The following is a 22,628-nucleotide window of genomic DNA, read 5'->3' as shown; positions in this document are numbered from 1 at the left end:
CGATGCAGAGTTAGTTGGTGGTAAAGTGGGATTTGAATAATAATCATCGGAATGCAACATTGAATTGTCTCCTACAGCACTTGTAACATTTGAATTTACTAACACAGTTATAAGGTCGATGTCCAGGCGTGAGACAATTATAACAATGATTATTTGCAGCAACTTTCCTACGCTTGTCTACAGACAGAATTTGAATTGGTTGCATTTAAATAAAGAGTGATTATACTTACACAGGAGACACTTTGAGCTAGAAGTTGCATTGTGGCTCCTAACTTCCGATTGTTTTGAAGCCCTACTCTTTTCTTGAGAACTCTCACAAGGTTTTGAAGCTTTAATAGCCACCAAAATACGTATGCGAGTCTCCAAAAATGAGTCAAGTTGCTGATAAGTGAGATAATCAGTGCTAGAACCAATATGCATCTCCCATTCCTTGAGAGTACTAATATAAAACTTTTTAATTTGTTAAATATTCTGTTAAGTGTTCAAGATTTTTGAAAGCCGTCAATGACTCATTTGTTTTATCGCGTAAGTTTTTCAAGTCTTCTAGAATATCATTCGACACATTAGGAAGATTGATAAAGGCTTGTAAATGAGTTGAGATTAAAGCTCTCTTGTTGTCAAAGATGGTCTTTAGCGACTGCCAAATGGAGATAAAATTAGCATCAAATATCGAAAAATGTCTTAAAAAGCCTTTAGCTTCGCCCTTTAAGGACAATTTCAAATAGTGTAATCTTGTTACATTTGACGAGGAATCGTTTTGAATTATTAAAGCATTAAATAAATCGCGGAAATTCTCCCAATCCTTGTAGTCTCCTGAAAACTCCGGTAAAGTGATTTGAGGAAGTTTAGGAGGCAAGGAATTATGACGAACAATTTGAGACTGATTAAAACTTTCATTAGCCTTAGTTTCAGGAGTAAGCAAGACCAATTGATTATAAAAAAAATCTCGCGCATTGAGATAACCATCTTCAATAGCGAGATATTTAGACTTTGTGAAGTATTCTAATTTCTCACACTCAGCCGACGTAGTTCCAGCTTTAATTTCTAGATGCAGGGTTTCACAACTTTTTCAGCGTTGGTCAAGAAGTTCTATCCGTGATTTGACAATAGCCACTGTTAGAGTGGCCTTTCCCATTTTTTAAAAATTGGTTTCAGTGCGTAGAATCGCCTAAGAAATCTCTGATAACTCGGAGTATAATGCATCAATTTTAACAAAAGGAGAAATTGAAATCGACAGTTGTTGATAATTCAGCTAAAATTGAAAAGTCTTAATTTTCAAACTAAAGAATTGATTTACTTTAGTTTTAAAGTGCTCTGACAAGGCGAGCAAATTTGAGTGATCGAGACCATAATTATTAACAAAATGTCAATAAATCATCAATGAAATACTACGGTCTGAATTCTTTTGTTCGCCAGAACGAGCCTCTCTCATCATGGGTAAATTGAAGTTGTCATCTTACCACTGGAGAAGGTTAGAAATCGATGAAGTCTAAAATTAAATGTGTTGACAATCATAAAAATATCAGCCAATAAACTTATTATTTCTTCCATCAGGTGAAGAATAATGAAAGACCGATCCAGGGAACAATGACAACATGAAAGAGTACAGTACAGACTGTTTGGAGAAGAAAGACTGCCTTACAGTACGTGCGAAGATGTCGTCACAGAAGAATCGTTAGACATAATTAATAGTTCAAGTTTTATTTTAAGTATAGAATACTTGGCAGACTAAGACCATTTTTGAGAAACACACAGATCACTCACTCGTTTATATAGACATTTTTGTAAGATGTAAGATTTAACATCTTTATTAAGTTAATTATTTCACTGGTCCACAAAGATCGGACAACGATTTGTGGCGATTCACTGCTGCTCGCACACTGTTTTTCTCAAGCGACAAAGATATCATCACACACTCAAACTGAGAAATCACGTGATTTCAAACATTCCTTTAAATAATAAGCAGTCCCTGCAACGACTGTACGTTAGCTTTAGTTCGCCTGTGGGCTAAGTGAATCGTGCGTCGCAGGTGGCGCTGGGAGTCTTTCCAGTATGTTTTTACATGGCAGGAACAGGCAAAATTAGTTCGGAATTAATTTAATTTATATTATTCGTAATGACAATCGGTTTTATGCATAGCATAATTAAATTTCCATATCTTTTTAAATATGACAGTAATAGTAAATGAAAAATAATCATTAAAATATTCTTTTCTAGCTGCGGGAATTTGTGATATGTTTCAATCGTAACTTGGAGAAACTAAATTAAACTTATAATTATATCAAACTTTATTATTGAATTCCAAATACGTCTATCAAATGTATATAAAGTAGTTTCGTAAAAAGTTTGAAAAAAGCATGGTGAAACAAATTTATTTTATAAAAAATAATAAGAGTTAACAATGTCAGATGTTGGTATAAATAAGTAATTCATTAGCAACAGTAGCCTCAATACAATAACAGATGATTTATTGGAATAAACGAATTAACCAATTAATTGAAGGATTAATTAACTTAAAAAACTTAAATTTAAATAAATTAATTAATAAGGTATAGGTTTTATTTGTTTTCTTATCTTTTTATGAAAGAATTAAAAAAATAAAGATATCGTTTCAGTTTAAGACAACATGTTCCATATTTCTCTTATTCAATTTGTTATACCAAAGAATTAAAAAAAATAAAAGTATAGTTTCAATTTAATGTAAAACGTTCAATATTGTTTATTAAAATAGCAGATATTTTTAAATGAAGATATCGTTTGAGCTTAAGATGAAATGCTCCATATTTATTATTCAGGGCATGCGCTAGCCCGGGAAATATGAAAAACCGGGAAATGACAGTGAATTTATTTTTTGACCCAGAATTTTACAAATTTTTAGAAAAAATAAAGTTCTCTCCAAGTTTGATTTCAACAGTTTTTTAAATTATCAGTTGAATTTTTATCCTTTTCAATTATGACAATTCAGTTTATAATGCGTAATCCGAAAATCTTCTAATTTAAACATTTTCTATTTTAAGTGTTCAATTTTAATTTAAAGAATTTTAATATGCAGTCTTGAATACTTGCATATTTAATTAAGTAATTTTTTTAATAAATCTGTGCTTTAAGTATTAAAAGGGAACAATAATTTATTTGAAAAAAAAAAAAAACGATTCGAACTCCATTCAAAATTTAAGAATTTCCAGATTTAAAAATAACTTCATAATAATGTATTTTTTATGAAATATTGTTTTAGTCTCAAATATTCAATTTTAATCTATTCAATTAAAAATTTTTTTCATTGAAAAAAAAATTATTGAATAGTTAGAAATATTTCACCAAATATTTAAAAGTGAAAAATTTGAAACTGAATTTTTTACATAGAAAGCTTTTAATCTCTAGAATTTCGGAGAGCTTTTAAACTTTTAACGTTACAATTTTAATTGTTCTAATTAAAGAATATTTTATTTGTAAGTCATTGCGTTCGATTTTGACGTACATATAATAATTGAACACTTATAATTTGTAGACAAAATTTGAGTAAGTTTAAGAGGTATTCAGAAGTTTTGAAGTTTCAAAATTAATTTTGAACTTGAAATGATTTAATTTAAAACAAAATGTAGATTCTTGCCGATTAAAAAAAAAATTAGAAGCTTTTTAAGATTTTTCAAAGGCTTTACAAGAATAAAAACATTTTCTTAAGATTCCTAAAAAAATTGAAAATAATTTTACGTTTTAGAAATTTTGTTAAAGAAAATAGGGTGAGTGACCCAATGAATGAACACTTGAACCCCTACCGCCCTTAAAACTTTCTTTTTTTCTGAATTTTGAGATATTTAGGTATATTATTCCTATCGTGTAGTGTATACAAAACTAAAATTCTAGCTCATTACCGTCCTGACTTTCATGTAAATCCTTGCGTTAAAAATTGCTGTTCGTCTCAAAGTCATATTTAAAAAAACTCAAGTCTTCCAAACGTTACATATATGTCACTGTGGGCGGTAGAGGGTTAAGGAAATCACTGATTACAACTAGTCCATTTCACGTTATAATAATTGATTATTCTTACAAAAATTTTGAAAATAGATTCTTAAGAGTTCAAATTTCATAATCCGACAAACAAATTTTGTTTTTACCAAAAAGCTTTATAAAAAAATAATTAAATAGTGCAAAATTAACGAAAACACCAGTGAATGAAAATGTGAGCCAATGAATGAACAGTAGAACACCATTGAATGAACACTATAATCACTACAAATTAGAATTAGGATTTAGATATAAAATTACATGGGTACATTACAAAATGAGCAATTAAATAATGTAAAATATTAGAAAGCGTAACTCTTATCTAGTGACTACAATAGAAAACTGCGATTTTTAGTACACATAACATTTGTAATACAGCACCTTACTATGCTGCTTTAGGTTAAATTAGCAAATACAATTATAAATCACAGTGTTATAAAAATGGAAATTCTGTAAACATTTATAAATATATATTGTCTAGTACGCAGTAGTACCTGGCACGAATTAATGTTTTTTATAGTTAAAAAACGTTTTCTAGATGCAAAAAATAATATCTTACAACTATAACAGCACAACTTTGATGCAGAAAAGGTAAAGAATTTTTTTGTAAAAGCAGTGTAAACAAGGAGTTGCTTAGACACGTACGTTATAGTGGTCGATGACTTTCTCACCGTCACTCATCATAATCGATGATGCTTCACATTCAAGAAATTTTTAAAATTATTTACAAGAATTTACTGCAATGAATTGTATATTAAACTCTTCAAAATTGCTTCAAGATTTCAAATATATAGAAATTCATAAAGACATTAACTTTCAAAGGTTATATTTATATATTTTTCGCATTAGTGTTCATTCACTGATGACTGTTCAGCCACTGGATCACTCACCCTATTCAAAAAGATTTCTAAAATTATTAAGAAAAAATCTGGAAGACTTAAAATTTTTTTTTAAATTTGCAGGATTTTCTAAAAATTATAGGAAAAATTCGGTTCATTTCAAGAGAGATTTAGAAGTCTAGATTTCTCAAGATTTTGAAATAAAATTTTGAAGCTTTTCAAGGATGTTTCTATTTAAAATGAAAATAATTTAACTTCTAATTTAGGAAGTTTTTTTTTTAATTTAGTTTTTCAATCTTTAACGTTTCTAGCTTCAAATTGTTAAAAATAATATAATATAAAAATGTAAAATGAATTGATTCTTTAAATTAGGGCATTGAAAATGATAACGTGAATTACATTTTTACAATTTTTGTCTGAATCTTTGAGCCCATTAATTTCTAAAAGTTAAAAATTCTAAATTTTGTAATTTGTCTGCATTTTATTAAAAACGTTTAATTTGAAAAGTGTTAGTACCTTCAATTTTTTACATGTAAATTTTATTGGCCGTGAAAAATGTTTCAGAACCGTGAAAACCCCGGGAAATTTTTTCTTGTATTAAAAGGGTCACCCTTTTATTAAAATACTTAGTCTTTATTTAATTTTTAATAATTCTACAAAATAATTTTAAAATATAGTTTCAGTTTAAGATAAAATCTTCTATCATTTTTATTACAATATATAGTTTTTATTAATTTTTTTTACAATTCTACGAAAAAATATTTTAAAATCAAAATATCGTTTTAGATAAGGATGAAATGTTTCAAATTTTTAATTAAAATATGCACACTGTACTTTTTCGAATTTTTATATTTCTGCTTCTTTTTTTCTTTGAAATGAGGATATTTACATGTAAAGATATTACTTTATATCTCACAAACGATTTAAACAAAAATATTAAAATATTAATTGCCAATTATTATATAAACAACAATAATATTAAGACTATTAAATTGAACAATAATCAATTATTGCAACTTCCAGAACAGTGACTTCATCCTCTGAAATCGTGTCTCTCACAAAATATCTTGTGTAAATAAAATATCTCGCGCATGCCGCATTCAGGTTTTACAAAAAAATTTTCTCTTAAGATGGCTTTTTGACAGGCTCTAAAATTTTTTTACCTTCTGGCACATAAAAGAAATAAAATTTTTTTAGTAGCTGCGTCATAACCTGATATTTACATACAGGAGTAACACTTAAAAAATGTATACACTTTAATTTTTCATACATAAAACCGAATGCCATTGCGAAAAATATTAATCAAATTAATTTTTCACTAATCTTTCCTATGCTTGTCATATAAATTTAGGCTGGAAAGACTCCCAGCGCCATCTGGCCTCCACGCTTCACTTGATCGTACTAGTGAACTAACGTCGATGCAGGGGGCTGATAATAAGGAAACTGAAAATAACTTCGAAATAGGCGATGTCAATAAATTGAATCATTTTTAATCGCAGAAAATCTAATAAAGACAAAACACTACAACTTCAAATAACGATTAAGGAGAACGGTTTTTGAATTTGAGCTCGCAAGTTTGAATATTGTTTGTCTAATTTTTATCATACGCCATCTACATAGTAATATCTCAAAGCACACAGAGCGAGTATTTCAAAAAAATGCTTATATTTTGTTTAATGATTGGAAACGTAAGTACAATAGCAGTGATGCTCAGTGTTAACTGTATGCATTTTCGCAACGTGACAGTGACCCTTGTACAACGAGAGGAGGCAGATACTAGGATATTTGCCTCCCGCAGCGAATCGAATTTTCCGGAACGAAGACCCTTTCATTAATATTATGAGATTAAGGCAGGTTAGAAAAACTAACATTGTGAAAGCATAGATTAATTTCATTTTAATTAGCAGAATTAATTAATTTATATAATTAGATGGAAGTGAAAAAAGCACTGCTTAACCCTTAAAGCGCCCTAGGGGTCGTGGGCGACCACAATTTTTTTCGCGTGATTATAGCAAAGCCCCCTTTGTGAATTTGAATTCTGTGGAGCCCTTCAGAGTTATTTAAGCATTTCTTCTTCCGATCTATACCGTTGGCAAGTGGCTGTTTAGATTATTTGATCTGCGGCATTAGTTGGAAGCAGTCGCCGTCTGGTTGGAGGTCATCCACGACCCCACATGTCGTTTAGTGATTTTTTCATAACAAATTTTTAATTTTTATTTTCGAGAAATATTGTGTCTTCTAGTGAAAAGGAGTGTGAGTACTGCAAATAAATGTCCAGATTTTTTTGCAAGCGCTCCTTCCTAATATATATGGAGAACAGAAAGAGTTGCTGCATGTGCAATAGAAAAAAAGATAACAAGGCCCAAGAGGCTTGTTATTTGTGCAAACGCCCGGTGTGTCCAAAGCATCGGGTATTCATGTGAGGAAATTGTGTCAGTAGAGAATAGCGCTTTCATTATTTATTACTTTTTCATTTGTGATCATTTTGCAACGATTGTCTTCAAAAATAAAGAAATTACATGGGAAGATAATTAAATAATTATTAAAAATCGTTCCTTCCACTTTTCATGAAATGGCCTACTTCAGATTCCCAAATAAATACCTTTTTTCGAAGCTGCACTTTTACCGTTTTTTATCTTGAAGAGCTATATTTTAAGAGTTACAGGTTGAATTTTGAGGTAAAAATATTGAAACTTGACTGATTTATGATTTTTGTGTGAAAAAAGTTCTTTTTCACGTTTTTGTAATTATTTCTTTTTTCTAACGTGCACCAACATTTTTTTCATCAATATAACCTTATCCTAACACTAAAAGGATAGATGGAGAGTATCCAGTAATTTTGTTGAATTAATATAACGGATACTCTCTTTGCAGGATGAAATTTTCCGGCTGGGGTCGCCAACGACCCCACATTGCGCTTTGTTAAATTATTAGATAGGATGGTGCTTTAAGGGTTAAAATTCCGAATAGAATGCAACAGAAACTATCCGGGTTCTATTAGGGAGACTAGACCAACCTTGTATTTAGCGAAGACCCGGGACGCGAAACCAAAAATTAATTTTACCCAAATCAAAACAATCTTCTACCCTGGTCTATCCGGGACCTCTTTGGGACATGAAAACAAAAATTTAATTGTCTATCTGGGTCTATCCCGGACCTACTAGGGACACGAAAACAAAACTTGATTTCCTCTGCTTGCTTAAGATGCTGGATAAGATCCGATAGAACCCGGATAAGGATCTAATAGAAACCTGAAAGAACTCTTATACGGGTATATCCGGGCTCTATCCGCTTACTTATTTTCTACCTGAGAATCATTCAGCATTACCCGGCTTCTATCGGGAAATCGTAAATAATAACGTATTTTGAAAAAGTCGAGATTGTTCTTCTATCCAGGTCCATCAGGGACCAAACTGGTACAAAATATATGTAACTGTCAATCTATCTGGTTCTACCCGGGACCTAACCGCAACATGGAACTAGAAATCGATTTCCTGTAGTCAAAAAGTCAAAAAGTTTGTCTATCTGGGCGCATCCGGGATCCGACCGGCAGCTTTTGCACCGTGAATTATATTCCCGCAGTTTAAGCTTAACCGAGTCTATCAAGGACCTATCCGGGACACGGAACCACAATTTGATTTCCTGATAAGTTAAAAAGGTCGTCTGTCTTGGTCTATCCGGGATAAACCTAGAAGAATTTGTATGGATAAAGAGACCAATTCCCGCAGTGTGCGCTTAACCGGGACTATCCAGGACCTACCCAGGACATGAAATCAGAATGTAATTTCCTATGAAGTCAAAAAGGTCATCTGCCTGGGATAAACCTAGAAGAATTTGGATATAAGAAACCAATTTCGGCAGTGTGCGATTAACCGGGACTATTCAGGGCCTATCTAGGATATGAAATCAAAATTTAATTTCCTATGAAGTCAAAAAGGTCATCTGCCTGGGATCAACATGGGAGAAGTTGCATAGATAAAGAGACCAAGTCCCGCAATGTAAGCTTAAACGGGTCTATACGAGGCCTATCCGGGACATAGACAACTCGTAAGCCTATCAGGCCTTCTTCTGTTTGGTTTTGCAACCAAACAATCTTGATTATTGGAGAATCCTCTTTCGGTTGCGGCATTACCATGCGATAAGATACAAATTATTTTTGATAATGATAGTAAAACTCACTCTTTTCCTGAATCTGATATAAGCTTCATCCAAAAATGATCGAGTCGGGAAGCCTTTCGATCAAAAGCTTTCAAAGCTGCAGTGGTTCTAGGTAAGTTGCATAAATATTTGTATTCAATTTCAATTCTGTCTGCTGCTGATCTTATAATCCATTTATTTTCTATGCACAGTATATCTAAGCATTCATCACATTTGGTCAATTTGTACTTCACAGGACTACGATCCATGAGTTTTTGTGTCATAGCAATATAGCACTGAAGAGCGTAAGTTTTAAAATTCTTAATTCGTTCAGGTTCAACTCCCTTCTTGATAAGAGTATTTAAGCGCTTTTTGTTGCGAAACCCATATCCATACTACAAACAGAGAGAAGATTTTCAGGCTCAGTTGCATCAACATCTTTCACGGAACAATGTTGCTTGCCAAGAATCTGCCTAAAACTCTATGGGCCGAAGCTATTAACACAGCAGTCTGCCTTCTGTATCGGACACCTACAACGCAAACTCCTAATTCGAGACTGCATCAGGGATGGATGGGGAGGAAGCCCTCTCTGTCACACGTGAGGATCTTTGGTTTACCAGCCTACGCCCTTGTACAAAAGGGTCAGAGAAAGAATTAGGACGCAGAGGCGTCGAACCAAATTTTAGTCGGCTATGAGGGCGATCTGATAAGCTACTGAATTTACAACACAAACACGAAGCGAATTTCCGTGACCAGGAACGTAACGTTTAATGATTCGAATAAAGTGACTCCAGCCACGGCGATAGTGATAGTGTAAGTGATATTTTTAAACAGCTCATTACAAACAAAGATGAGCCAGAAGACCAACCAGAGGAAATTAAACAAAATCCTGGAAAACGAGAAGTCAGGGATGTTAAAGAGCACCAACCTGAAAATGAAGAAACAACAGATAACTCGATGCAGCTTCGAGACAGATCTCGAATCAGGATACCCGAAAGGTATGAGGTAAGCTTGGCCGAGTACCTTGCACTAGTCACCTACCAAGAAGCACTAAGCCACGAAGATGCCGACAAATAGAAAGAAGCAATCTAGGAAGAGTTTCAGGCTCATCAGGACAACCAGACGTGGATTCTTGTCTCGATAGACAATCAGGAGTGCATCGATTCCAAGTGGACGTTCAAGATTCAGCATGACTCATCGGGGAAAATAAGCCGCTACAAAACATGATTATGTGCTCGAGGTTTTCGTCAACGAGAGGGCATCGACTACAATGAAACCTTTTCACCGGTGGGGCGGTATGATACGCTTAGAGTGTTTTTGTCAATAGTAGCTAGTAGTGATCTTAAGCTAGCACAATTCGATGTGAAAACGGCCTTTTTAAATGGAGTCTGATAGACGTGTGTTCTCAGGTAAAGTCGATGGTTGTGATGTTTACCTAGCTCTGTTTGGTGATGATGGACTGATTGCCTCAGAGTCACAGAATATAGTTGACAGACTAATTGAATATTTACGGAGCTCATTTGACATCATAATTGGTAATAGTAAGTTATTTGTAGGTTTAAGAATTAAAAGGGACAGCAAGAATAAAGTAATGCTTATTCATCAGAAAAATTATGTTTTAAGAATCCTTGAAAAATGTAAAACGTCTGATGCTAACGCTATCTGCGTGACTGCAGACACACACACTATTCGAAAAACAGCTGATAAATGAAAGAACAGACTAAATTGCCCCTTTAGAGAAGCAATAGGCTCATTTATGTTTTTAGGCACTGTGTCGCGCCCCGATATTGCCAACTCGGTTAATTTAGTGAGTCGATACCTCAGTGCCTATGATAAGAGTCACTGACAAGCTGTCAACACACTTTTAGTTACCTACTAGGAACAGCTGACGTGGGAATCATATACAGCATGGTTGGGGGAAATCTGGATCTAGTGGGTTACTCCGATGCTGATTTTGTAGGCGACATTGCAACAAGACGATGCACTAGCGGATGCATATTTTTCTTGGCAGGAGGTCCTATAACCTGGTCTTCGCAGATACAAAAATTGTTCAGATTCTTTTCTCCGTGGGCTAATTAAAATCAACTTAATCCATGTTTTCACAATGTCAATTTTTCTAACCGGCACTGAGCATCAATGCTATTGTATTTCCGTTTTCGACCATTAAACAAAATATAAACATTTTTTCAAAAAACTGACTCCGTGTGCTTCGAGATATTGATATGTAAAGGGCGTACGTTAAAAATTAAGACAAAAATATTCAACCCTGCGGCTTTAAAAATTCACAACCGATTACCCATTCTAATGAAGGGCACTAATGGCTTCAAATGTCCAGTTTAAATTTATGATAAAATAATTTTTAAACAAGAAATGACATTTTGAATATTATTGACTTTAATCAGTGTTGGCGCGTGGGCGGCGCAGTGGAAAAGTGGTAGAAAAAAGTACCATTTTAATAACAATAGTAACTTTACTGTTCTTATATCTGTTTAGGGGGATCGGTTTGCTTCTGCACTTACTATTGCCATAGATTAAAGTCAGAAATATTCAAAAAATTTCTTGGGTAAAAATGATTTTATTATACACTTAATTATTGAACTGCACTCGAATAAAAAATCCTTAAAAAGTAAATTATTGAATATTTCAGAACAGGTTCTGGGAACAGGTGAAAGTCGACGCTTGAGTAGAATGCCGAAATCCCCTATTTTTTGAGGTGTTTTACCCACTATAATTTTTCACCATAAAAGTGATATATGTGTAATTGAATAGACCATTCTAAATACCGGAAAATTTACTTTCTGTTGTAACCAGTTGCGATCATTCTTGTTCGTTCATCACAGTGAAAACAGTTTTCTTGTATTTTTAAATCATTGTGACAAGCTTTCGAAAAAAATTTACAAAGTGAAAGTGAACTTTAATGAAAAAAAGTAAGAGAGCGTGTATGCGTTGTATGTGTGGTTTGTGCAAAGCTGATAATCGTACTAAAGTGTACGAGGAACTTAACCTCTTCTACTTCCTACGTTTCCTGAAACGCTGTTTACAGTACAGAAGTGGCCATATTGCCAAAGAAGAGTTTAAGAAACACTTCGGAGAATGTAATAATTGCTTAAAATGTAAAACTTTGGTGCAAGCATGCGGCCGTACAGAAGCGAAGTTTGATCAAATTGTCGGAAAAAGTTTCAAAATCGATGGTAAGAACGGCGTTGAATGCATTGCTCATTATACTACTTATTATATTGTATCTTTTTGAATTTTGAAGATTCTATACATTTCGCATATGTTTTATTAAGTTTGTGCATCCTACCGATAGAAATCACTGAGTATATTCTAAAGATTCTCTAGGGTCAGAGAAGTTCCGAGAAATTCTCCGCAGGCACTCATAAATAACAAGCAAAGAGGCTATATCAATAGAGTAGCCGACACTCAAGGGTCCTTTGTTAAGCTTTCGAATTAAAATTTAGAAGTAGATTTTTTCAATTTCATAGTTAACAGTCTAAAACATAATAATTCGGAATCTACGGTTTTCGATGATTTCAGATATCTAACTTTTTTTTTAAATGCTTAAAATTGGAATTAATACGACGTTTCCCGTAATTGGACTGAGATACGCCAAAAAGGCAAGTTTTTTATTCAACTAGAAAATTGTATATTAGTATATAAGTTATAATTATAAATAAGTATAATGAGAAAATTCATCAATTAAAAAAAAAGTGTTAATAATTTGAAGAGAAATTTAAAAAGGGAGTCAGGTTAGCGACTCTTCCCGCCTGGTACGTGACGAATACAAAAGTAACATTATATTACCGCCGCACCATTCTTAAAAGGACCACCAAAAGAACCTTGAAAAGGATCTAGGATCTTGAAAAGGATCTCTCAGACTATCTCAGAGACTAAATCATTCGAATAGACTCTGCTTATAGACTCGAATGGGCCAGGCTATTTCGCTTGAGAATACTCAGAGATTTCTATCGGTAGGACATTGTATTGTGTTTCTGACGTTTGCTTTGAAATGTTTTTTGTACAAGAAAAAAAGTACGAAGAAGTTTGCAAGAGAAATTCCAAAATAGAAAGAAAGTTTCTAAACAATTAATCCGAAATTGTGATAAAATTTTCGTCAAATTATCAACGCAAAACAGCGAAAGTGTATATGTACTAATGAATTTTAAAGAAGCCCAAGTTTGTTAAAACAGTGGCAATAAACTGTTATTCATATATTATTTATATCACGTTTTTATGCTAGCAGAAGAATGTCAAACGGGGCAATTCGGACGAAGAATGTACGAGAATACTAGTTTAAAACGTAATTAAAAAAGGAAATACCAGATAGGAAGCAACAAGTACAAGTAGTAAATGATCTAAGGGGTCATGCATAAATTAGGTAACATTATATTGTGATGCTAGTGCACGAAGTATGTGATTTACGACGAGTATGAAGTTTGTCACACGAGCAACATCATACAAAAAAGATTCACATAGGCCCTAAAATCTAGTAGACTAAAAAATTTTCCATTCATTTAAAAAAAAAGCGGTTTTAAAATGCAGCCTCACTTTCACTCATTTTTTAATTTGTACACTGACAATTGCACAAGTAAATAAATGCTGTGACATTCGAGCGAGAGTCAGGTCTGCTGATCTGACTGGGGTGTTGTGCGATGAGCATGAAGGAGTTAAAACTGTAGACGCATGATAATGATCTGTCAGCCGCCTGCGAATGATCAGCTGTTATCAGAGTCCACCCTATCGATACAAAGTCTCAGAATATTCTCTGGTGAAAAGACCTGGCCCGTTTCAGGCTGCCTGCAGGCTCTATTTGAATGATTTCGTCCCTAAGAGATAGTCTGAGGGATTTAGGTCCATTCAAGAGTGATGCGACGGTCATATATGGGCCCTATTGTATTCGTCATGTACCAGGCTGGCAGAATTATTTACAGTAGTTGGCCGCCACCAACCCGGTTCCCTTTTTAAATTTTTCTTGAAATTATTAACACTTTTTCTTAATTGATGAATTTTCTCATTATAAATATTTTATAATTTCAACTTATATATTATTTTAGAGTTCAATTTAAAAACGTTGTCTGCTTTGGCATAACTAAGTCCATTGAAGAGACACGTTATATTCATTCCAATTTTAAACATCTAAGAAAAAGTTAAGATATCTGAAATAATCGAAACCCGTAGATTCCGAATTATTATGTTTTAGGCTGTTAACTTTGAAATTTAAACAAATCTATTGCTAAATTTTTATTCGAAAGTTTAACAAAGGATCCTCAGTGAGTGTCGACCGCTCTATCTATGCTTGTTATTTTATATTTTATTATCTTATTTCAATTTCGAAAAGGACATTTTAAAACCTCCAATTCCGAAATATGTTTTGGGCTGTTAAATTTTAAATTAAAAAAAAATCTACTGATAAATTTTAATCTGAAAGCTTAACAAAGGACCCTTAGTGAGTTACGGTTGCTCTATTGAGAAAGCCTCTCTGCTTGTTATTTATGATCGAATTCTTATTTAAATTTCCAAAAGGACATTTTAAAGCCATTAGACCAGTTAAAGATCAAACGAGCTACCTGGATCTTTAAAAATATGCGCTTTTCTTCGCATACTGGAACCAGTTTTCAAATAACATCTCCCAGAAAATGCGTGAATCGGACACTTTATCCTGGCTACGCAGCCACGAGAAGTCGAACTTCGCACGCAGGTGTGTCAAAAAATATTTAAGGTAGGTTTTTTGCCGCCTTCAATGGGGGGGGGGGGGCTGAAAAACACTAAACAACAAAATTTGATTAATTTGGCTGAAAAATCAAATATGTAATGGAAAGCTGAACTTGGTTAAGGTGCATGCATTTTATAGTAAATTCTTCTTTTTTACACAAAAATTAATCTTCTTGCTTAAATATTCACCTTTCTGGTTCAAATTTTTATTATTTGGTGACAAATTAAACTCTTTAATAAAAAACTCTTCTTTTTGGCTATGAAATTCAAAATTTTTGATGAATTATTTTTTCTTGATTGATTACAAAATCTTTTAGGGTTAAAAATTCAACTGTTGTAAGAATTTGTATCTTTTTAATTTGAAAATTCTGTTGTTCAATTGAACTCTTTTTTATTTAAAATCAAAATCTTGGTTGAAGTATCAACTATTACTTTGTTTTTGTCGAATTCATATTTTTTGGTTCAGTTCAACTGCTTGATTCAAAGTACAACTACTTTGTTAATTCATGAAAAACAGTAAGATTATACCAAATCCTCCAAGCCCCATCGTTTTACGTAATTATTAGGTGGCCTCTATACGACTTTTTATTGTAGAAATTAGAATTGCTTCTTATTATTATTTTTCGTGTTTATTGTAATTTTTTAAAAGTTTGATAACGCTATTCTGTCTAAATGTTATATAGGAAATTTCGAAAGGAATACTAATGATGAATATGAAAAGAAAATGTTGGCGGATAAATGGAAAGGTCAAAGTACAAGGGTCATACAATTTTTTAAGTTTTAATAGGTGATACACATTATGTAGCAATATCTTTGGTGTCAGATGTATTCGAAGGTACGATTTCTGACCATAATATTTTTATGAAGAGTGGACTCTTGAAATTATTATACCGGGAAATTTAATAATGGCTCATAGAGGCTTCACAATCGCAAATCTTTTGCAAGATGGAGAAGCCAATCTTCATATCCATCCATTTTTGAAACATCACCTGACACTTCAAGAAGAATTTGAATGGAAAAGAATAGCAAAAACAACGAATTTATGGTGAACATGCGGCATCGAGAATCAAAAATTTTCGAATCATGAAGAAAGTTCTTCCTTTAAGCTTTCGAAGAATTCTTAATTAAATTGTTTTTGTGAGTGCTTGCTTAGCAAACATTCAATCACCAATCGTTCTCGATGATTAAATTTTAAGATGCATATAAATGTATTTAATTATTTCAAGGAATAAATATTTTAATTTGGTCATAATTAATTTTCGCATAGAAATATCTTTATACCAGCTACTGCTAAATATAAAGCTGTATTTTAAAAAAAAATTTTATATAATAGAAATATTTAATGTCAAATGTCTCAAGCCTTTTTTCTGCCTTCGATATAAACCCAACATTTAAATAACTATCAATAATTAGAATAAATGATTCTAATATTCCAAAAACATTAGGTAAAAACAGTTTAACAATGAATATTTCTTGAAGTATTAAAGTCTTACAATCAAATTCTTATACTTTGGACATAGGTTAATAAAATTAAGAATCTTTATGCATAAAACCTTTGAAAAGAAAACGCTTATATGCTTCCTACTACGCAACGTATTTTTGTTTTACTTTTGAATCCACACTATACAATAACTCTTTTTGGGGCAATTGCAGAATAGGGGCGTCAACAGTTTTTGGGCTGGAAAACCAGTATTTTTCTGCAACAAACTATTACAATCTTTAACTGAACGATAAATGTAGCGATTTGATCAGACAGGAGTTTAAAATTATTGTTACTTTTGTTTCTATGATATCTTAAATATGGGTATGTCACGATATCAGAATGGGCATACTTAACTCACCGTTTAGGTGCTTTTTTCAGGCAAGTTAACCACCAACTCAATTGAGCAAAAATATCTTTTTTTATTTACACAACTGCCCAATTTCGCACGCCGAACATCATCTTTAATTTCACTCTGAAAAAAGGTACAATTGTATACATTTTGACAAAATATGAGCTCAAGTTTCATACTGCGCGGGAAGCACATGGCAGCCGCACATGCGTGAATAAACTTCCGATAGGTAAAATGATATATTCGGAAAACTTTAAGCTTTCAGATTATTTTTATTATACAATTTAGAGATTTTTTAGCGAGCTGCAATCAAAATAAGTGAAGGGCCTCGATATAGAATGGTTGACGTTTTTTCTATCAGTACAACTTACTTTCATATTTAGAACATTTTGCCGAAAAAATAGAACACATGGAGAATAGGCATAAGGACAACAAAGCCCTGTACGTTGTCCTTCCCCAAGGATCAGTCAACTGTGTACGGAGAAATACAGATTCCAGAGAAATAGCTAGGCTCGTCAGTGCTCCCAATTTTGGAAACTTTGTTAACTGCGCTTGCGTTGCGCCGGTAAGCATGGATTGGTTAATGTTGGCGCGCTAATTTTAAATATTTGAATTTAATATTTATAATAAATAATGATTCAGAAATAGTAATTTATCATGGACATAAAAAAACACGGGACTAGGCATGCCATCCTAACTTGGGCGAACGGGGTTGAATCCACGGGAGGGGGGAGAATTTCATGAGTGGGGAGAGCCGCCATCTTACGATGTGCAATTTGATTATGCACACGATCATTTGTGCCGAAAACTGTGTATGAAAATATGAACATGTGGGCGCTGCCATGTTTGTCGCGGGACATCAAAAGGTAGCGGACCTCCCCCTCATTGCATCGCTACCGCAATGGCATGCCTAGTCACTTGTTTCCTATGTAAATGTAATTTATTTATCGTAAAATCAGCTTCATGCATCGCCCCACCCCTCTTTTCTGTTTTCTTACGATCCGGAGGGGAAATGTCGGTCAAACTAATCCAACAGATGGCGCCACAAAAACTAGGTCTGACTTTACATTGAATTGCATTAAGAAAAAGCAAAAATAATTAAAAACTTGATGCTGTTTTCAAATAAAAAAATATATATATAAAAATAAGAGTAACTATTACTAATTATTAAAAAAAAGTCATGAAAATATGTATTTTAGTATGAATGAAATTTAATTTTCAGCAACATTTTGAAAGCAGTTTGAACTTTATATTTGGACGATTTATTTTCCTGATATTATTGATTTTATTATTTGTTCTAGTTAAAACAAATGATTTATTGTTAAAATGATTAATGTAGCTAATGAAAAAATTAATAATATTCAAGACCTCAATAACAAAAATCTAAAACATATACATGATCATATGAATTAATAAAAAATATATCACTTAAATCCAATATGAAAACAATAATAATTGAAAAATGTGAGGGTACAACTTAAGGTGCAAAGTAAAGAATCTTTGTACCTTTAAAATATTAACAATTTCAAGTTTTGAAGAAAACTTTTTTTTCTAATGGTAAATGTGATTAAAATTTTTGAGAGAATAATTGGTAAAAAGTCAATGACAAGCCTAAGAAATGAGCAAATGGATTTATTATTATTTAATGTAATGTATATATATAATTAAAAATTTGTCATAAGGACAACCACAGGATTTTGCCGGGAGCGGGTGCTAATCTGAAAAATTGCACCCGCTCCCAGTGAGATCGCGGTAAAATTTCAGCCACAACCACGTCTCACGAACGTGAGATAAACGTTTACAGTCTGTAACGGAATCAATATGACGATCCAGCAAAAGACTCGTGCACCGTAAGAACACGGAGCGACCCAAGGACTACCGCCTTCTACATTTTTCGCGCAAGTGTTTTAGCATATTGTTGACACGCAGGGATGCTTTCAAGGTCATTAGAGAGTGAAAGCTTGGCACCTCTGAGAGCGCTAATGATAAGGACGATTAGTTTAACAGAATATTCCGGGTATAATCGTTGCAACTCCCTTATAAGGTCTCGATACCTCTCTTTCTTTTCATTCTCCTTGGTTATGATGATTTTGTCAGCTGGGGCGGAAACTTCGATAACGAACATGGTTCGCTTCTCGAAGTCAAGAAGAACCATGTCAGGCCTCGAGTGATCAACAAAAACAATTGTCGAGAATATAAAGTTCTAGTATATGCGGCACTCCCCCTTCTCGAAAATTGACTCGATTTCCCTAGAAACATTTAGAGGAGCTATATTAAGGTTAATGCCGTAAGAGTGACAGAGATGAAAATAAAGCACTCTTAGAGCCGCATTGTGCCTCTGAATGTAAGCCGTTCCCGCGTGAGTTGGACAACTATATAGTATGTGAGCTAAATTCTCGGGGTGTGCATGGCACGCCCGGCAGCTATCATCAGGAATGTCTTGGTTCAAAATGTGGCAACGGTATGTTAAGGTGGAAATGACACAGTCTTGGCATGAAAAAATGAAACCCTCCGTACCAGACTTCAATCCAGGCGATTTAAGAAAAGCAAAGGTTCGCTCACAAGACATTGACTGATCCTTCACGTTTCTGTGGAAGATACCGTGCATCCTCTTATCGAGGAGCTGTTCACGAAAGTTTTTCTCTCGTGCTTTCTTAATCCGGGCTTTCAGGAGCGAGTACTCGAGATAGATAAGATTTGATGTATTTTGCTCACCCCTAACACTGAACTCAAGTCCGAGTGTTTCAGCAGCCTCCGCCGCTGCTTTGCACAGAAACGCTCCTGTGCCTACTTCTTTGTGATTCCTTACCATTTTAGGAAGAGGGTCTCTTCCATTTGCAACTCTATGCGCTGTACCCAGAATAATCCTGTTGTGAAGACATTCAAGACTCAATATTCCGCGACCACCTTGACGGCGTGAGATGTACAATCGCGGAACGGAAGATTTCAGATGCATGCTTTCGTTCATTTGCATAACATTTCTTGTCCCGATATCAAGGGATCTGAGCTCGTTCTTCGGCCATGGAACTACTCCAAATCAATAGAGTAGTACCGGGACGACAAGCATATTTGTTGCAGATACTTTGTTCCTCGCCGACAGTTCGGAAGAAAAAATCTGTCAGATGAGACGTTTGTATCTGCTTCGGAGAGTATCCTTTATAGATGTCACATCCTGAATTCGGCTCTGTGGCACGCCCAGGTATGTATAAGTCTCTCCAGCACAAAGGTTCCTCGCTTCAAATAAACCTTGGCGCATTTGACTAACCCAACTTCCATTCCAATTTCCTTAGTATAACGTTCGACAATCCCTAGAGCTAGATGTAGTTGCTCTTTGTTTTTAGCATAGATCTTAAGATCGTCCATGTAAAATACATTTGTGACCTTGTACTTTCGATCTGCAGGTTTGCCGCACAAGTACCCGTCGGAATGGCGAAGTGCTAGAGATAGTGGCAATAATGTAAGGCAAAAGAGGAGTGGGCTCATGATGTCGCCCTGAAAGATATCTCTCTGAAAGGTGACCTTGTTAGTTGTTACACGATTTTTTCCAGATGAGATAGTAAATCTGGTTTTCCAAAGCGGCATCAATCTCTCTATGCACCTAACTATTTGCTGTAGCAGCAAATAAATCTGACAGATTTAAATCTGACAGCAATAAATCTGACAGCAATAAATCTGACAGCTGATAAATCTATGGGAGGTCGAATCGAAAGCTTTCAAATAATCAACCCAGGCCATCGATCCATAAAACTCTTCTCATTATGGATAAGAATGTGATAAAATAATCATGGGGCCTTGAGAAAGTAGCGTTTTTCGCCTCTTGACTTTTTTCCATATCAAGCTTTTTTTGCTTCAAATGTCCATTTTCGTTTGGTTTTTTGGATTTTTAAAATCCTTTAACTTTGGTAAGTTTGATTTTATCAAAAAAAGTTGTCAGGATAAATTGTTCATATTTTTTTGTACCATAAATGGCTGTGGATAGAATTTTCAAATTAAAAAAAAAATTGGTCTCAAAATTTTTTAAAAAGCATCAAATTTTTGAATTTTTATCAAAAATGGTTTTTTAACGAACTCGATCTATCTTTTTGATCTTTCGAACAGTGTGTCAAAGCCCAATCCAATCGGTCCAGTCTTTCGAAAGTTATCCGGTATACAGACAACTACAACAACGACGACACCGGACAGACAAACAGGCCCCGACGTACATAAAAACTTGTTTTTCTGACTCAAGGGGCCTCAAAATGTCGACATTTGATAAAATCCGAAAAAGTTATTTTTCATTAAAAACTAATACCTTCTCATTTAAATAAGAATATAAACATTTTTAATAAGATTTGTAGAAAATCTTTCAAAGAATAAAATGATTGCCCGGTAAGTTACAACAGAAAAATTACAATTTCAAAAAAATGAAGGTTGTTCTAAATATTGAGCTGGACTTGAGACCGGGAAAAATCGTCACACACACAATTCAGAGTGACAAATTTAAACTTGGAATGTTACGATTATAATGGTTTTATTTGTTTTTATTTGTATTTCGAAGGTAAAAGTATTTTATTTTTATTCTTAAAGAACAGTTAAATAAGCATTAATTTAGAAAAAAAATCCAATAATCTGGAGGTTTCTGAATGTTTCAAAGAAAAGAACAAAATTTGGAGCTTCTTAAGAATTTGAAATATTAGGATAACAATAAAAATTTCTGGGTAGATTTAAAATGATTTTTTATTTAAAAAAGTACATAACTCAAAGAGAATGTTTAAAAATATTTCAAAACATTTCAAAAGATTTACAATATTAGAAAAAATCTGGAAGCTCTTAAAACAATTTTGTGTGCAGGATTTTACAAAAATGTTAGGAAAAATGGGAATCCGTCTAAAGACATTTAAAAGTTCCGAAAAATTTTTTAAATAGTTTTAAAAGATTTAAAATAATTTAAAAGAGAATGGATACTTTTGATGATTTTGAAATGTTTTGAAATGTTGACTTTTTATTTTGAAAAAAGACATAATTTTAAGAGGAAATATAAAAATATGGGACCACTGGAAAAATTCAGAAAGGGATGAATGAAAAATCCCAAAAAATAAAATCTCCGGCACCTGAATAATAATTTTATAAAAATTGTATTAAAAAATACATTAAAAAACACGTGCGCTTTGAAAGAAAAAATGTTCTGTCTAAATTTTCTTCGTACCTACATAATAACATTTTTGCACAAACTTTGCAGGATTCAATTCAGCAACGATTTATATCAAAATTTGTTTTTATTACTTTTATTATTTTTTTTTATTAATAAAAAATTCGATTTGTCACAACTTTTTTATATTTTTTTCAAATACTATTCACATTTTCAAACAAATTTTTTCATCCAGAAATATATATTCGATTATTGTATTTTCAATAAATAAATAATATTTGATAAACAATTTTTTTAATTGTTTAAATTCAGGAATTTTCTAGTTCGGTGATTTTATAATTCAGCCATTTTCTCTGGTGATTTTAAAAATTCGGTAATATCTTATTGTCTGGAATTTTATTTATTTTATTTTCCTGAATTTTCCAATTCGACTTTTATATTTCGGGACTTTCATAATTTCGGGAATTTTATTATTTGGTTATTTTTCAATTTACGTATGCCTGCCCGCGGTTGGTCTTAGTGTCGCCTCTCTTTCTTTATTACCGGCTTGTTCTAGCTGTGGTAGAGTAGGCGTTCCGCTTACATAGCCCCTTTTACGGAGTAGTTCAGCATGGTTTCGCAGACGTTGCTGCGAAAGGTGCGATAGCTCCGGGTGTTTCTCGCACCACAAAGCATGCAGCCGTGCCATGTAACCCCGTTCACGGGCCACACTCGCATCGTAGCAGTCTAGCAAGTCGTGATTCAGTCGCTCCGTCCACCCAAAGGTCACGAGATCCCGCCGATCCATCGCATTGAATCCATTTTCATTGGCTCCCCCAGCTCTAGATTGGTCGGCATTGTTGGCCGACCCATTGTAGGGAGCCCTGCGCGTTTTGTTGTTTTGAACCGCACTTACTACAACTATGTTTGATGTTGTCATTGTTGTTCCCACGAGAAGCTAGGGAAAGGGGTTCGTCCATCCTTGTAGAGCCCCGC

General features: G+C 33.6%; 1 protein-coding gene across 6 annotated transcripts in view; it reads right to left on the bottom strand.

Annotated features, from left to right (window-relative positions):
- Positions 1-17,043, bottom strand: part of LOC117182808 (GPI mannosyltransferase 2) — an 88,547-nt gene extending 71,504 nt beyond the window's left edge. For 2 of the 6 annotated variants that reach the window (XM_033376017.1, XM_033375951.1), the window contains exons 1-2: positions 16,897-17,016; positions 16,535-16,648 (exon numbers count right to left, since the gene is read on the bottom strand). Coding sequence is in view for 2 of the 6 variants with exons in the window: in XM_033376210.1 (XP_033232101.1) it covers positions 16,897-16,936 (40 nt within the window). In the remaining 4 variants the exon portion in view is untranslated. Of the gene's footprint in view, positions 1-16,534; positions 16,649-16,896 lie in introns of all 6 variants that reach the window. The other 4 variants (XM_033376210.1, XM_033376264.1, XM_033376078.1 and 1 more) reach the window with 3 other exon arrangements.
- Between the last annotated feature and the right edge of the window lie 5,585 nt (positions 17,044-22,628).

The sequence above is a fragment of the Belonocnema kinseyi genome, chromosome 1 (genome assembly GCF_010883055.1).
Source record: "Belonocnema kinseyi isolate 2016_QV_RU_SX_M_011 chromosome 1, B_treatae_v1, whole genome shotgun sequence".
NCBI classification, from domain to species: Eukaryota; Metazoa; Arthropoda; class Insecta; order Hymenoptera; family Cynipidae; genus Belonocnema; species Belonocnema kinseyi.
The sequence above is the reverse complement of the archived record's forward strand: the minus strand, read 5'-3'. Positions and strand labels throughout refer to the sequence as shown.